At 34.0% G+C, this 18,618-nt stretch overlaps 1 protein-coding gene across 1 annotated transcript in view; it reads right to left on the reverse strand.

The window, feature by feature from the left end:
• DARS1 (aspartyl-tRNA synthetase 1) overlaps positions 1-18,618 on the reverse strand; it is a 55,032-nt gene that overhangs the window by 20,610 nt on the left and 15,804 nt on the right. The window contains exon 5 of the mRNA XM_010973211.3: positions 2,186-2,288. Coding sequence (XP_010971513.1) covers positions 2,186-2,288 — 103 coding nt within the window. The remainder of the gene's footprint in view (positions 1-2,185; positions 2,289-18,618) is intronic.

Genomic DNA, 18,618 nt, shown 5'->3' on the forward strand with positions numbered 1-18,618 from the left:
GGAAACCATAAATGAAATGAAAAGACAACCTATGGACCGTGAGAAAATACTTGCAAACAATGTGACTGACAAGGGCTTAATTTCCAGAATATACAAACAGCTTAGACAACTCAATATCAAAAAACCCCCAGACAGCCCAATCAGAAAATGGGCAGAAGACCCAAACAGACATTTCTCCAATGAAGACATATAGAGGCCAATAGGTACATGAAAAGATACTCAGAATTGCTAATCATCAGAGATATGCGAATCAAAGAATATAAAAATGAATATATGTATGTATATGTAGGACTAAACTATTATGCTGTACACCAGAAACTAACACAACATCATATAATGTTGTGACTGACCATACTTCAATTAAAACTGACCATAACTCAATTAAAAAAAAAACAAAAACAAACTACAATGAGGTATCAACTTATACTAGTCAGAATGGCCATCACTAGAGTCCACAAATGATATATGCTGGAGAGGGTGAGGATAAAAGGGAACCCTCCCTACACTGTTGGTGGGAATGTAATTTGGTGTAGCCACTATGGAAAACAGTATGGAGATTCCTTAAAAAACTAAAAATAGAGTAACCCTATGATCCAGCAATCCCAGCCCTGGGCATATATCTGGAGAAAACTCTAGTTTGAAAAGATACATGCAACGCAATGTTCACAGCAGCATTATTTACAATAGCCAAGACATGGAAGCAACCTAAATGCCCAGTGACAAATGAATGGATAAAGAAGATGTAGTATGTATACGTGTGTATATATATTTCACACAATGGAATACTACTCAGCCATAAAAAGGACTGAAATAATACCATCTGCAGTAACATGGATAGACCTAGAGGTTATCATACTAAATGAAGTAAGTCAGATAGAGAAAGACAAATATCATATGATACATATCACTTATATGTGGAATCTAAAAAAATCAAATGATACAAATGAATTTATTTACAAAACAGAAATAGACTCAGAAACAAAACAAACTTAGGGTTACCAAAGGAGAAAGAGAGGGAGGGATAAATTAGGAGTTTGGGATTAACATACATAAAAAAGATAACCAACAAGGGCCTACTGTCTGGCATAGGAAACTATATTCAATATATTGTAATAACCTATATTGAAAAAGAATCTGAAATGAATATATTTTTATACATATGTAACTGAATCACTCTGCTATACATCTGAAACTAACACACTGTAAATCAACTGTACTCAAAAAAAAAAGTTCCATGACAATCCATTTCAGTTAAATACATTACTCTCAAATTAGTATATACAGATGAGTCTTTTCTTTCTGTGTCTGTCCATCTGTCCATCTGCCTGACTATTCTATCTTACATATACTCATGTAACACACACACACACACACACACCCCAGAGGTGAGGGTGGGAAAAGACTACTCCTTAAGAGAAATTCAATAATGAATACTGTAGATACAAATGAGGCCTGGGTCTGAGACTGCAGATTCAAAATTGCAGAACTGCAGTTATTTCAACAGTACTAAATATATGTGCATTCACTTACAACAATTTAAAAGTCAATGATAATGAGCATTTCTAGTTTTTATGTATAAGAAAATACATGTGGAATAAATCTTATATGAAAAGAAGTTATTGCTGGAATATAAGCCCAATACAGTATTGTCTCTTTTGACTTCTTGATACTGTAAAATATCAGAAATATAATGATTACAAGGAAATATAATGATTAAGAATTAGTATAACTAGTCAGCCTTCAGAAGTACATTATCAGAGGAAAGTTCACAGCAAAATAGGTTCCTAATAGTGAATAAAGCTTTTTAGATGTGTTCTGTATTTTTCCGTATATCAACAAGCCTGGGCTAGCCAGCTGGATGAGAAGAAGCCAAGGGGAGATATGTCCCAGAAGTATCAGTGAGACCAGCTAATGAAATGTGGAGCAGACAGGCCATCCCAGATGGGCTGGCCCTAATTCCTTACTTGCACAGAAGTGTGACCAAATAAATGTTTGTTGTTTTAAGTAGCTAAGTATTGAGGTGGTTTGTTATACAACAAAAGCTAATTTATTCAGTAACCAATTTACAAATCTCAATATTTTATATTAACTCTAATTATTAAGACCATATAGACTTGACATGAATAGTTATAAGAACTACTCAAATCTATTTCTGTACACAATTTTGTATTTTGAAAAAAATTACCTTTTGAACATGTAACTCTACGTCTTGCTGCGTACAGCTTCCAATTTTCTGATTCACTTTTCTCACAACACCTTCCACATCTACGATGCTCTCTTTGTTGATGCTGTCAAAGGAAAAAATTCCCAATTTTATTCATCTCATTAGAGGTGTCAGAACTCATTTGCTGTTTCAACAGTAAAACTGAATATATTAAACTCTTCTTTAATGAAGTAAGCCACTTGAGATAAAGCCAGTCTGTTTAATCTACTTACAATAAGCTACTCTGTAGCACACCTTGTGAGATTTCTTGGAGAGACAGATGATTTTCTAGATCTCATAATTTAGTTACCATTACTTTAGACATAAGAGGCAACAGGACCAGCACTGAATTGTGAAAAAGTTTTTCAATTATTTATTAAAGAACATTTCCCCTTCCACAGTTGAGATTTACTAAGATCAGCATTTCCTATAAGGAGAAATATTGGCTTCAATAAATGCAATTACTGGTATGTAGTGGAATTAAATAATAGAAGAAGGTGAACTGAAAAGATTTCAAGGTAATAAGAGGACATTAAGGTGCGCTGCAATTCAATCCTCATCATCTATAGTTTATGAGTACACACTATCATTGAATTTGTGACAAACAGCCTATTGGATTGTGTAAATCCCATTTAAGAATGCCTATATGAAGTTTATTATAAATTAAGAGTAAAATAAATGCAATTTCTCAGCAGTTTAATTCTATAACAAACTTGAATTTTGAACATGACACTCAAATTGTGAAATATAAAATTTATGAAGTAGCTTATTAAACTGACCAATTGATTATTTTTTGATCTCTAGTATATAACCAAGGGAGAAAGAATGTAATCCAAAATGATGGTTCCCATATAAAATGTACCAGTTCTACTTCTGTGTATATTCTTGTGCTGACAGAATGTGTCAGAGTATATTTACGGAAAAGGGTAAGATTTAACTTTCAGATCCTGGAGAGTGATGTCAGCATGAGGGGGGCTCAACACTTAGGTGGTAACTGGAGTTACATAAGTGAGGTGAAAAGAGAAGGAAGAAAAATGCAAAAGTGACATCTAGGAGATAGTGGAGTTCCTGGGGCAGCTGGTGTAACAGAAAGGGCAACATGTATTAGGAAAATCTGTCCTGGACTCTCCGTCTGCTGTTGCAAGCCCCAGTTAGTTTTTCACTAAGCTCTCATGATTCAAATCCTACCCAGAATCCTGCAGAATGAATGACCAGAATCTAAACAAAACAAAACAACAAAAAGATGTAATTTTCCTAAGAAAAATTCTGTTCATTCTGATAAGGAACTGGTTCCTTAGCAGTTGTGGTGTTATCTGACAGGATTCCAGAAATCAAATAATACTTATTTTACCCAGGAAAACAATCCATTTCAATGAACATCTGGGTTGAAAAAGAATCAAAATGATGATAATAGGTAAAAAGTGGTGAGGTAAGAAAGAAAAATTTTCACTTCAGTTTGCTACAGTCTAGAATTCTAAAATGTCTGTTACCAACTACTTAAAAAAAAACAAACCTCAACAGTACACGTGTATCTTCCACTATCATAAATCTCCTGCACTAGACCTATCGCCTAATATCTAGCTAAAAATCTTGTGTACTGAAGAAACTCAGAATTTATTATGGTAAAAGAGATAGTTGGTGAACTAAGATAGGGCTCCTCTGAGACCTGAAGCGATCAAGAGGCTTCATTTCATTGTTAAAAGGGCTTTCTAATACTAGCAATCTAGGGCCACTGAATCTTTCTTGAACGTGACTGCCATTTACCATTGATTCATCTGTTCGCATGGGCAAACTTGATACCTGACTATGTAATTCAGACCTTGTAAGCATTCTGTTGCTTATCTCACACGTTTCTATGAGGAAGGTTTTCTCTTCTTTACTGATCAAGATATTGTTTCATGGAGTAACCTGACCTGCCCCAACTAGAGCTCCACCTGGCTACAGTCCTGCTATGTCCCTGGCCCGCTTGGTTCTCTTACTTCACCCACCTTGGCCTCGCTAGTAGGCGGCTTTCCAGTATCAGGACGTTTTCTCCAAGCCAACTCCAGTTAACACATCTACTCTCAAGGACTGAGCACTAAACTAGTGTCCCTCCAGAAGGAAGCTGGAATGTGGTCAAATATACTCTGTCCAAGGCTAGTTAAAGGCTCAATCCAAGAAAACAAAATTTTTTCTTCTTTCTCACTCTTAAAGTAACCAGATGAGTCTTTTTATTCAGGACCTAAAACCTGGAACTAAGTCTAGTACTTTAATTCAGTAGTATTATGTGTTAAAATACTTGATCAGCTAGACTAGAAGACAACCACCATTTAAAACACTGTTTCCAGTACTAAACAATTCACAAAACAACTTCTGAAAACCTGACCTATTTCTTGAGCTTGGGCCAAAGCTGAACTTTTGCTATCACAAACTGGTCTATTGAATCAATCAGAAGGAAGACAGGATTAACTAGATGGAGAAGATTCTTAAAATTAATTTTTTTGACTTTGTAGTCTCAGTATTTCCCCTTAATATATCTAGCAGCTATATGCTATTAATAGAATAACTCTAATATCTCAGTATCTATATCCATATCTGTATACCTATCTGTAATTATTTGTAGACATGAATGGATTAAGAAAAAACATAAATACAAAATTTAAAAGTCAAATTTGTCAAAAAGGGTCAGACTAGAACTTGCTAGTTAAAACTAGTAGAAGGTTATTTGAGGGTTTAATGTGTATGTGTATAATTAGAGTCAACACTTGAATGAACTAACTGCCAGTAGAAGGACAAAATTCCACTCCGCAGAAAAAGTCTAACACAATTTTAATTGGCACCGTACGTTAAGGTGGCATAGTATTTTACAGTGTATATACCGCAGCCTGACCGCTGACATAAAGAAACCCTATTAAAGTTTGTTTTACATTTTGAAACTAATATGCCAGCATGTCTGTATTCTCAAAGAGGGTTATGTCTAACAGGCAACTATAAAAGCCTTCAGTTTTTACAGAGGATATGGCAGGAGGAAAAAAAATCCATGGTGTAAAGCAGAGGAACTCTTGGGAACCATTTTACTGTAGGAAGAATGGGTGAAGTAAATTAAATGTATCTTTTTCAAGAGCTAAGTCACCTATTTTTATTATTACCACCACCTCCCAAACACACTATCACTACACTATTTTATACCTCTTTCATTTTCCAACCATCCTTTTGCCCATACATGTAAGTAATCACTCTACAAATAAAATGAGTTAGTAGAGGCTTGTTATTAAAAATACCTTAACAGGCACAGTAGACTTCATGTCATCCATTAGGAACTGTCAACCATCAATTTAATAGTTTACTTCTACCCTAAATTGTCTTTAGGGAAAAAAAAACTGTAAAAAGCACCATTCTTCATATAAAGTATATTATATTTTGAGTTGGCTATCAAGTTTTTTTTGAACAAATGATACAATGCATGAATAACTCAAACAATTATAAAACATGCAACAAATAGTACTCAGTTACGTGAAGGAAGAAAATCCCATCTTTCCAGCATGAATGCCAAACAGTTTACTCTTTAGGGCATCCCTAACAACCACAGGGACACTTTCATTATCTGTAGTTCTTTCAATCTTGATTATAAGTTTTCATGTCTATATTACTTAAGAAGCAACAAACTAAAAAAAAAAAAAAAAATTCTGTTGGAACTATTAGAAGCAGACACAAATGCTGTATTAAGTAACAGCTGACTACTGAAGAATATATATTAAAAAACAAGGTAAAACAAAAATGGGAAAGTGGCAAACAACACATTATAACCAAGCATAGTAACAGATATTCACAACAACAGCCCTGTGTTATTAAAATGTTAAAAAGGAAGAATGTGTAACATAGACTTCAAAGATTCTTTTTAAGTTGTCAAAACAGTTTCAGTATTGAAGGAAGGAAGCTTTATAATCTAAAATAATGCACTAATGAGTAATGCCTTACTCTTCAATGTTCCTGAAACTTTTAAAAAGTTCTCAGCATACCTCTGTGGTTCACTGAATTATTGGCCAGTATCTCAAAACAGGGACTGCACTGAATCTGTAGATCACTTTGGATAGTACTGTCATGCTACTGAGTTTTGAGGTGGTTTGTTATGCAGTAGTGTTTTGTTTTGTTTTGTTTTGTTTTGTTTTTGCAACAGCTGACTAATACAATCTTAAGCTTAAGAAAGTTATGAAATTAGAAAAAAATCATTGAGTTCAAAGCTATCATTTGATTATAATAAAGGACTCTGAAATAAACAAAAGCTTATTTGTACTTCATCATATACACACTGCAAACTTAGTTTGTATTATGCATTGTAAAGAGATTTTTTTAAAATAGATATACAAAATTTAACTGTGAAACATAGGGTTGATTTCTTATCAAATACAGCAGAATTTATCCATTCAAGTGAATACTGTCCTCAAAGTGACTGCTTAGGGAAAGGAGGTAGGGGTTATAAATGTATTTCAAAATCAGCAGTGCCTAAAACAACATTAAAACAATGTATTTGGAATTACTTCTTTGTTTTGTCATGCAAATCAGTTTTGGAGGGGACCAATCTCACTTATACCTATTGTTTCTATCCTTCAGAAATGGTGAAGACTATGATAGAACTCTGGGTGGGGGAGAAGAAGAGACAAAAAATTAAAAGAGAATAGCATTAGAGGTACAAGGAAGTAACATGTTTCAAAAAGGAGAGTATTTAATCTATCAACTATAGGATTAATATAGATAGCTATAGATAGTTAATGTTATCAACTATAGGGTTGAGAAGCTGTCTCCAAACATTTTTGACAATTTGATTTATTCTACCAGTAAAAAACTGGAGAGTGTGTACCCCAACATGTGTATTTTATTTATTTTAAAATTACATACATGTAATACTAAATGTTCAGTATTACTTTTAGACAAATATAAACTTGGGGTGAGATTCATAATTAGCATTTGTGATCCATAATTAGCAACAGCAAATCCATACTTCACATAGTTTTCCTGATAAATTTCTAATTAGGAGAGTACTGAAATCCTGTCAGATCTGATCAGATTATCATTAAAAAAACAAAACAAGCCAAAGCTTCATAATGTGGCTGATACAAAGATCTCACACGGTAAGTAGAAGTGTTAGCGTCACCATTTTCTAGTTTGTGTGTATGTTGTATCTTCAATGTATAGTCTCTTGGTAGAAATTCTTTTAAGCCATCTGTCCATTTTGAGGGTCAGTTGATTATTTTAATATATATAAATAAATAAAATCCCCCCAAACCAGTTAACCAGAAACAGTAAACTGCAACTGGGTATAATACAATGAAAGTAAACCCAAGAGTTAGGGGACCAGTGTTAGCTCTCCGTGTTACTGTAGGAACCCTGCAGTTTTCCTTCACATGCCACAGGCAAATGTGACCTTCTGAGATGCAATCCAAGTGACAGGCCAGTGTTTATGTATAAATTAACTATTAGAAAAACTTTTTTTCAAATTCTTTCTTACACTTTGGAGGGAGAAGGAAGGAAGGAAGGGAAAGAAATAGAAGTGAATTATTTTCTTTCCCTTAGTGGGTAATCTTGAGCAAATTACTCTGGATACCACTGGGATAGAGCACAAGAATCATAACGACTGAGAAAAGGCTGCTGGAGCAGGTGATTTATAGGTGAAAAATATTTAACAGCATATGACTCTAGTCAAAGAGACCACCACCTTGCATATCAATGGTGGAGAAACAGATCTGGGAAAGAAATACTTCGTCTGTCTCTTGTTGCTGGGTCCCAGAGTGAGGTGCTGACTCTGGCAAGTCCTCTTGGAGCACAAAGAAGAATCACCCCCAACTCATACTGTTCCTCACCAGTGAGAGATGGGAAATGGCAGGGTTTGCTCTTACATTTTGAAGTTGTTTTTAAAACATTGTTTTAACAATTTATTTTATTATAAAAGATTATACTTATTGTTAAGAATTTCAACGTTAAGTAACACGTAAATTTAAAAATTTAAGTTCCCCATCATATACTCAACCCCCTCTTCCTATAATCACTGTTTACTATACTCCTCCACATTTTTCTCATTTGTAAAAAATATGGATGTGTCATAAATTTATGTCATTCATACAGTAGTTTTGTTCATTTTCTATTTTTTTAAGGTTGAAGAAGCAGTTTTATTTTTACAGCTCAAATGAAGTTGATCTTAGTATATATATACCTAAAGTATCATTCCCATGTCACTTCAGCAATTTCCTTTTATGTTCCAATTCCTTTGTGAAGTGCTTTACACATGTATCATCTCACTTAAACCTCACACAGGCCTACAAGGCAGGTATTACCACCATTCTAGAGTTCAAAAAACTGAGACTCTGGAAAGTCAAGTAATCAGCCTAAAATCACACAGGTAATAAAATCATGTACTGATCACTACGCTAGATAGTTCTGTTAGACTCACAAATTAGCACCTAATTTTAAATACTCCAGAATGCATTATCAGCTCACTCTGAAATAATGCATTCTCATTCTTACAAGCTCATGAACGGCCAGATTCCTTTATAGTTTATGTGAAAGAAACTGGAAATAATAGGCCCTTCACGAATAGTTTTCAAAATGCCAAAGAATCATGCTGCTTCTCCAGCAAATGCAGATACATCTGGATGTCCTGCTGTTGTTGCCAGCCTCAACAGAAATTCATCAGAATCTTTGTGTAAAACAATATGAAGTTATTAAAGTTATATTAACCTAGAAAAATTAATCCCATAAGCTGGGAATTTTTGACATGAGATTTTAGACCTCCTTTTAAAGCACATCTTTATCAAAGTTTTTAATACAAATGTTGAACTGGACAGGGTCAAATGTAGAGGTTCTGTTTCTGTTCCAACAGATAAGTAACTTATTACCACAAAGAGGTATAAACCATATAGGTACAGCTCTTCAAAGAGTTGCAATCCACAACAGTATAATGACCTACTCTATGTTCACCAACTTACCCACATGATGCTCAAGGGGTACCCATCTACCCACCTCCCTCTGGGCCTCAACTGTAGATGATATATACATGCACTTCTACCACAGCACCTATAACATCCTGCATGCAGTTTATTTATTTTTGTCCTCTTCCCTTACTAAGTTCCTTATGTTATACACACATCATTGTATACTCAAGCCCAGCAGAGTGCCTGGACCAGAGCAGGTGCTAAATAAAAGTTTTCTAAATCAATGAGACTTCTTTTGAGTACTATTTTGGTATTTATAGTTCTAAAAGTTAATGTGCAAACTGAAAATTAAACCTACCAACTAAGTAAAATAGCTATTTTTAACTGAAAGATCTAGAAAGAAAAAAAATAAACAAACTTGTATGTAGCTAGGTGACTCATTAGAGAATGAGAAACATACTTGTGACTCACCAGCTGCCAATAAATCACCTAACCACAATGACTAATATGAAGAAAATGAAAATAAAATACATTATATATACAAATAACTGTCTGAGTAAGTCTTTTTTCCCAGAATCCAAACATCTCTATCCTGGGGGTGGGGTGTGTGTGTATATGTGTGTTAGTTACATAAACACAAATAGCAAAATATAATTTTTAACTTTAATATTTCCTATTCAAATAAACTGTAGCCCTTTACAGTGGTCACTATAACTTTACTTTTAAACTTAAAAAATCAGCATTTACATACAAAAAGGCCTCCAGGGCTGCCTTTAAAAAAACTTGTCTTTACAAGACTCAGCCATAACTAACACAGCCTATTCCGTTCACTACTTTAAAATGGCATTAAATGAACAATAATTATAAAAAGAAGAAAAGGGATGACTTCTTGCCTCAACCCAAACACCAGCTACTAAATATTAGAACATTAATGGCAATGTAAGATGGGGATTCAGAAACACTGGCCTTGACAGGTATCCCATCTTCCTGCTTGCAGAGAAATTTCATTTAAAGACTTCAAACCATTTCAGATACACAATTAAGAACTGTTCTCAAAGATCTCTAGGGAATGAGATGTGCCAACCTTCCTATGTAACTCATTTAGTTGTTTCATTTCTATATGCATTCAACCATGAGAAAATTGATCCTTCCAACAAATTGATTAAAATAATGTGTTGAAGAGTCCTGTGGCACTTAAATCCAATTAGTGCGTCAACTTTTCGGATTAGTATATTGATGAATTGGATATTCCTAGGAAAGATAATCTGGAAAAACAACTGATCCTCGATTAAACTTCAGTGTTGCTCTTAAGGAAAATACTAAAAATCTAGAAACTGCTAGCAATACAATCTAGTCAGTAAGGCAAAGATAAGCACCTCAGATTTAATATCTAAAGTAAATGCTAAGATACTCACCTACTTAAGATATTAAAAGTGACCTCATGTTTTGCCTTTTAAATGATTAGGAAACCCCAGCTGGAACTATCTGATTTGATATTTTTAATAGTGGAGTACTTGCTTTTTTCCACCTGGTATATGGCCAGAGGGAATAGAGTTAAATGTAGAGCCTCATGGAATTAACATATAAATACCATTATTTCTCCCACTTTGTTGTGTAGGAGTTCACATGTTTTAAATGTCCAGTCTCTCTGGGCTGCACTATTCAAAATGGGAACACCTTGAGACTAAATAAATAGTCCTTAGGTACTCCTCTAGTACTGAAGATAATTACAAGCATTTAATATAAAAATAGATCTCAGACAGAATGAAAATTAAATGAGGATAAAAAATGGCCTGTTCCTCAGACATATTTCTAGCTATGCTATTTTCCAAACCAGAGATTCTAACAAAATGGTTAGCTGGCTCACTAAGCTACTAACCTCCCAAAGTGAATGTGTTACTAAATATTCATTTGAATTACCTCAAGCTCTACTGATCCTCAAATTTCTAAAGTAACCTTAAAACATCTATAAGTAAGAATTTTTGCTTTATTTAAATAAGTAACAGAATCCACTAGCATTTGTATGTTGTTGTTCATATGCTGTTTTTAATAATAACAGAAGGCTGATAATATATTAAGCAATGGAATTCACAGTATTTTCTAAATTTTCCTTTTCTAATTATAATTATACTTAGAAGCTAAGGGGAAAAGAGGAATGACTGCCTAAAGAGTTCAACAACACAATGAAAACAGAGGTGGCTTATAAACCTCTGTTTATTCATTATAAAGTAGAATATATTCTACTGGACCCAGCTGAGGAGTAAAAATCAATAGTTGCTACAAATACACAATATACTGTTTAACCTGGTATTAGACAATGGGATGCTGAGTCTATGGGACCGGGAGTTAGCAGGGCATCTGAAGGGAAAAGACAGAGATGGGGAACAGTCGATATGGGTTCAGTGAGAGTAGTTCTAGGAATGGAACTGGGGTTGCGTGAGGTCAAAAGGGGACAGAAAAAACTAGGAGAAAATGGGGAGATTGATATAAAAAAACAAAACAAAACAAAAACTGTAAGTCCTGATGAGGTCCAGAGAAGATTAAGAGGCATTAGAGAGGTAGAAAGGTGGACATTATGGTTAGAGAGAATGGCCACTGGAGTTTAAAATGAAATTCTAAGGGGCAAAATCCAAGCTGTGACCACAGGAGTGTGTTGTTAAAATGAATTAACACTGAAGGCAGTGGAGGAAAAGTAAGGAATGTTAAAGCCAACATGTTTCATGTAGTCGCTTGAAAACATTTAGAATGAGAGGATGATGGATGCTCTGCCTTGGATGGGAAGAGCAGAATCCTATGAACCAGAAAAATATAATGATTTCAATAAAACAACCCATTTCAATCTTTAGGCTTTTTGTGAACCCAAAAGGCTAGACTTCTCTCCAATTTACTCAACATAGTAAGCAAGATTAGGAGATACTGTCTATACAAACTGCATATACAACCCCTCTTCCCTTTCTTCATTGGTAACAGAGCCACACCCTTGTTCAGTATCCTTATATGGCCAAGTGGTCTATGGGACCATAAGCCCATCCTAGCTCCAGAGAGTGAGCTGTGTTTAGTCCCAGCCCATCCTGGAATTTACTCCAGATTGATGGTGTCCTTTCCACATAGTTTCTCAAACTAGAGACCATGAAGTCATTTTCCACTTCTTTATTTTCCAAGAAGTTAGCAAACAGGTAAGTCTTACATTTTGACCTACTCACTGCACAAACATTATTATCTTTTTTAAGAATATAGTTAGTTTTACTATAACATTTGTTTTGAAAAGCTGAATTAATTCCAACACAATTGATATATTAGGTATCAATCTGAGCATAATGAGAATTTTGTGTTTCCCTATGCCAGATTTCATCAGTTAGAAACAATAGGTCAGTGCAGACAACTGTACTCAGGTGAACTTAGCCATGTAGGAATACACACACCTCAAACATCTACCTGTGTTATAAGCCATCCACATCTGGTGGTCAAACTTCTCTTCCAATTTCAGACAGCCTTCCTTTCACTACTTCATAATTATTTACAAGCTTAAATTCTCCCCCATTTTCACAAGGAAAACAGAGTGTCTTTTTAAAGATAATGTGTGATATTTATTATATTTATGTATTTCTCAACTATTTAATATGTATAAAACTATTCTATATATTTTTTAAAATTAGGTTCTTTTTATAAAACTCTGTTACTGGTGAAGTTTTTGACTGCTGTGTCATTTACCTATTTTCTCCATAAACCTTGAGGTTTTTATTACATAATTTTGCATAGCACAGTGATTTTTAGGGATGCATCTATTACAACAGAACTGACTGAATATTAGCACCACTCTACAAAAAGTTAACCCAAAAGGACACTCCTACCCAAATGTCCAAGATCTCCTCCCTTGTTGACAGCAAGCAATTCTAGGAGAGAATTTTAGTTTGTACAAGTATATAACAAAGAGCCTAATATGTTAAGGAACAGCATCAGTTATCCAGCCAAACTCTTTCATTTCCTTCCTGAATCCAGAATCTTGGTAAAGGGTAAGTTCTTATTTTAAATTTTGAGTCTGCAGTCCTATCTTCCACATCAGCTGCATACACCACACAGCTGCTTTGTTGAGTGACTTTGTGTTTTACTTCCTACAATCAGAGTGATAATAATGTGTGCAATGCACTCTGTGGCAGTGCTGATGATGATAAGATAAAAAGCAAAAGACTATAAGCAAAAGTGAATGTAAATTTGCTGGTGAGTTTTAGGCTTCATGTTTATGATTATAGCTATAAAATATTTTTATACTGAAATTATTCAAGAAAAATAACTGTCTTTGCAACCATGAAATTCTTTAGTTTCTAACAAACTTCCCCCCTTCCCCCTACTATTTTTATCACATGCTTTTTTTTTAATGAGGGGGAGGTAATTAGGTTTGTTTATTTATTTATTTATTTACTTATTTATTTATTTATATTTGGAGGAGGTACTGGGGATTGAACCCAGGACCTTGTGCATGCTGAGCATGTGCTCTACCACTTGAGCTATACCCTCCCTCCTTTCATTATGTGCTTTCTAACAGTGGGATAATTCCTTAGGAAGGCAACTACCACTTTATACTAGAAGAGACAAATTCATTAGTATTACTGATAGAAAAAATTTTAATTCCTACTTTGGAACTGTTTTTAGCATCAACTTATAACTCACTGTAAAAATCTTTATTACTTTAAAATCAGTTATACTTTTTAAAACCAAAATTATTATTTTTCACCAGTTTTGGTTCTCACTAACTTGGGAACAGTATCTAAAAGTTATTAGCACCCTCAATCAACAAAATAGCTACCTACTCCTTGAGGATATGCACCAGAATAAACTGCGCACTCTAAAAAAGGCACTTCTAAGGGGAGAAAGCAATGGGGGCTTCCCTTTCCCAGTCACCAACATAGTTCAGTGACATTACGGTTATATTCTAAGTGAGCTACATAAACTGTGGAGGGCTTTGAACTAATATCTTTACACAATCTCAGAGAGGCAGGATGACATACTATTTCAACTATTAATGTCCGAATCTGTAAAACTAAGAATAGACAAGGAAAAAAAAAAAAAAGCCAAAGAGTATCTATACCTCATAGTGCTACTATGAATATTAAGAAAAAAAAAAACAAACAGAAGTACAGCACTCTGTAGCTCCATACTTAGTGTGAGTAACAGTTAACTATTACTGCTGCTACCGTTATATTACATAAATCTGTTACTGCCGCTGTGCATGAAATAAGGAAGCTACACCTGTACTGAACCTTTACTGGGGTGCATCCCATAAATATAAAAATGCTAAATACTCAAAAGCTTGACAAGATAAACAGCAGTCATCACACTAAATTTTAACTGTAGATTAAGTTTCCTAAATATTAAAAAGAACATTTCACATGCAGTAGAAGGCCATGTGTGTGTGTGGTGGGGAGGGGAGGGCTTTCTAATGGCCTTTCATCTAAAAAATATATGGTACTTGTTACAGAGATCCCTGAAGAGTATCCCATCATTATTCATAAAATCTACTCAATATGCCCAAGAGAATGATGGAAGGTTGGCAGCATAAGCTTTGTATGAATAATGGTTTTATTTCACTTTTATTTCACATTGCTTTAGGCACCACAGATTTAAGCCCCTCCAAGGGCTTTATTATACTAGATTGTCACAATAAAGATCTAAGATATGTAAGAAATTCTATAGTATACTGATATATCCTGATTGTTACTTGTTAACAGTAGGGATAAATATGGGAGTTGGAGAAAGCTAGGTGATGGCCAAAATGTTGATTTTAGGTAGTCATCAGCTCATATTTTTCAAAACGATTCCTATTTTATTCCTATTTACCCTCTTCCCCCCAAAATTGATAATGGTGAACAAGACACTATTTTAAGCTTGTCTTTCATATTTGCATATTCTAATACCAACAAAACGATTATAATTTAAACACTTACAGAAACCTCAGTATTAAAGGTTTTTGGCAAAACTGGCAACAAATTTGCTACTTTTCTGGCCGTCAGAAATAATTTATTGAATCTTACTGTACTCAATGAGAAATGTGCTCCACAGGTCTATATAACCAGCCACATTCAAATTAATAATCTTTAAATCCTGGGAAAGAGGTAATAAAAGATTAGTTGAAAAGAGGACAGGCTTTAAAGTTGCTAAACACTAGTTTTTCTAGTAATGTGCCAACATAAAATGCTTCAATGATATAAATTTAATATACAATTCATTGAGGCAAAGAACTAAATATGCCCAAACATGAGAAACCATATATTTTCTAGTTAAATTAAAATAACATGCAAAAATATATAAATTATATAAGTATTTTAAAAAATAATAAACTACTTTTTGATAATAAAAATCTATATTCCAATTCTAAAGCAGGCACAAGGTTGGCCTATGTGTCAAGTAACTTCTTTCAATTACACTGAATTAGTACCACACCCAATCTCAGACTTTATTCCCAGGCATATAGAAATAGAGGTGTTTAAAGAAGGGTCTTAGTTGTAATGAATGAAGTAAGACTACCATACAATAAACAGTTTATGAAGTCACATGGCTCATTAGTAAGAAGCCAAGTCTCTGGCTCTTTAGCCCTCTGTTATACCCAGTTGCCTTGTAAAAATGAAAAGTTTCAATCATCCCAGAAGTTCTATGATCACTTATTTTGTGAACTCATTTTTCTTCATCAAAACCCCACAAATCTTAAGTTCAAAATAAGCTTGGTAAGAATTAAGCACTACTCAGTGTGGCATAGATCAGTGGAACTAACTGATATCAGGGACCTTCGGTGAGCACTTAAACTAGTTCTATCATGTTACTTAAATACTTAAAAATATAAAACTAGTATAAATGCCTTATGCTTATAGCCCTTTTAAAAATCTTTTTAAATCAAAATGAATTTTAAAAGAAAACAAATATTAAAAACAATAAAATTCCAATCTAATTTAAAGTTTGCTAAACCTAAACTGTCAACATTTGGTTTACTGTATAAAGCTATAGTCTCAGATCCAATTCTGTATTCAATTTTTCTGTAATTGTACTTTAATATTAGCCATATGAAGAGTGCCTGTTCACAACTACATAAAACGTTAACTTTGAGGTTGGTTCAGGATAATTAAGTGTCATAATTAACCAAAGTTCTGCAAAGAGCAATCTAAAAATGACAATTTAAATAAAGTATCAGTTGATAATTTTATAAAACTATCATGTTCATGTGAAAGTTAATAATATATTATTATTAATTGAAATTTGAGTCAAATGAGTATCTAATCTGATAACTACTAGAACTGGAAATAGGAACATTTCTCCTTGTATGAAGACTATTATACTATTAGTAATCTGCTGCCTCTGTGCAGACGAAAATAGGATTCAGTAAGTCTGGTTGAAAGGCACAGACTTTTCAGAATGCCTCTTAACTATGAAGTACCACCTAGTAATGCAACTCATTCAGCATGCTGCTATTCAAACTATGGCGAAATCTTCATTTGTACAGAACAGGAATATCATTGGCTTCAGTTGGCGTGAACCTAACTATAAATAAATATGACAGTAAATGCTAAATGGAAGTACTGAATTCATACAGCAGTTCTTTGCTATAAGTTAGCCTATAAAATGATATGCATACTACCCTTATATAACTTTAGGATAATCATCAAAATGTGCACTAAGTTTTAAAAAATATAGAAAATTTCCAGTTAAATTTATTTATGGACTCCACAGAAAAGAGACAGCAATCAGTGAGGATCATGAAGGCCAGAGGCTTAAGCGACAAAGAACAAGGATTTAAAGAATAAAGCCAGAGCCTTTAAAATAAGAAGTCAAGTAAGCAAAGAGGTCATTGCACGTATGGAGAGTCTGCTCAACCTAAAGCATGTATATTGGGAGGTAGTTGGAAATATGAAGGGGAGCCAGCAGGCAGAATTAATATTGGACATGGTTGGAAATAGGAAGTCATTAAAGATTTTAGATAAAGATAGCACTTAAAAAGAAACTTCTGGCATGTATGGACTTTTCAGGAAAAGGATTCTGAAGGATGAAGGAAAAAAACCAACATACCTTTTCCCTAAAGAAGTTCTGAAAGTTCTTCAGAATTTACATTAAAACTTCACTTTTTTATTATTATTCATGAATACAGCAGGTAATTTTCAAATAAAATTTGTTTGTTCTTGATATTCTTCTTAAAAAAGTGGTACTCTGAATGTAAGGTTATACTACTGGCTTTCTGTCAGAAAGGACACGTGTTTTAATTAGACTTCTATTACTAAGGAAGATGAGGATATCTGAACTACTTTGGAAGTATAGTAAAATTACATAAAAAAGACAAGCTGATTGACCTATCACGAGCAAGAAATCATGTTCCTAAGAAAATTATCTTAGCAATCAACCAAAAAATTAAAAACTCATCATTTCCCACCATAGTCATGAGAATTTTCTTTTTTCACAGGGTAGCAAAAACTATTAACACATTTACTCTTAATTACTCAGGCTAGACACCTTAACATACGAGTAGTGCCAAAAGTTAAATAATTATAACCTAACTACTAATATTAGACCTATTGTATAAAACTGGTTCCATTCACTTGTATATAATCAGTCAAAGGCTTTATAATTTGCAACAGCCCTATTATGAAACAATCTTTTCCCACACAATACTAATTATATTAAGTCCAGTTTTTTTTAAGGGACTAATAGCTACATGTTCTTTGCTTTAAAAAAAAAAATCAAAGTCACATCCAATTGTGAAACCTAAATTAAGATTAAAATCAGATCTAGATCTTGATTGAGTTCCACTTGAAGATTTTGAAATCTGGGCTAAATTATCTAAATTCTTTCTATATCTAAAAGAAAGATTACCCATACACCATCCTGTTTAGATGAAAGCCTTTCTTTAACATGTATTGTAAGGGCTTTAGTGAACTAAATTCTGTTTGCAAGCAGCTCTTCTAGCTTAGTAAGCTTTGGTTGACATCTGATAGGGTCAACTGCTGTTACTCAAGTGCCAGGAGTTTCTGAGGAGTGTCTACTTCTATAATGCAGTTTAATGAAAAAAATACATTCTATATAAAGCTGTCAGCTTCATATATTAGTCTTCAGAATCAATATAATACATAAAAGACAGAAGCCATAAAGTTTGTTGATTTTAAGTGGACTTTTCCCCAGTATTCTCCAGTATATTAAATATAATTTGGTATACATGTCTGTGGTTTTCAGCGGATCTTTTTACAGATGCCTCTCTGTGTAGGTAAACTTTACCTCTAGGGATCAAGATTACTTATGTCCCACTTCATAGGATATAGACTGACCTTAAAAGGTTAGATGACAAATTCACCCCACAGGCATACACCCCTATGGACCATGAGATGAAAACAGCAAACCTAATCACCAAAAGATACAGGTAGGAGAGATGAAAGTTACAGTCTCTGGACTGCAGGACTGGGAGACAGGGAGAGGTGGGGCTACTGCATTAGTAGTACTAACACCTCGGCGCTCATCAGTAAATTGATACAATGGCAC

This window comes from Camelus bactrianus, chromosome 5 (assembly GCF_048773025.1).
Source record: "Camelus bactrianus isolate YW-2024 breed Bactrian camel chromosome 5, ASM4877302v1, whole genome shotgun sequence".
In the NCBI taxonomy this organism is placed as follows: domain Eukaryota; kingdom Metazoa; phylum Chordata; class Mammalia; order Artiodactyla; family Camelidae; genus Camelus; species Camelus bactrianus.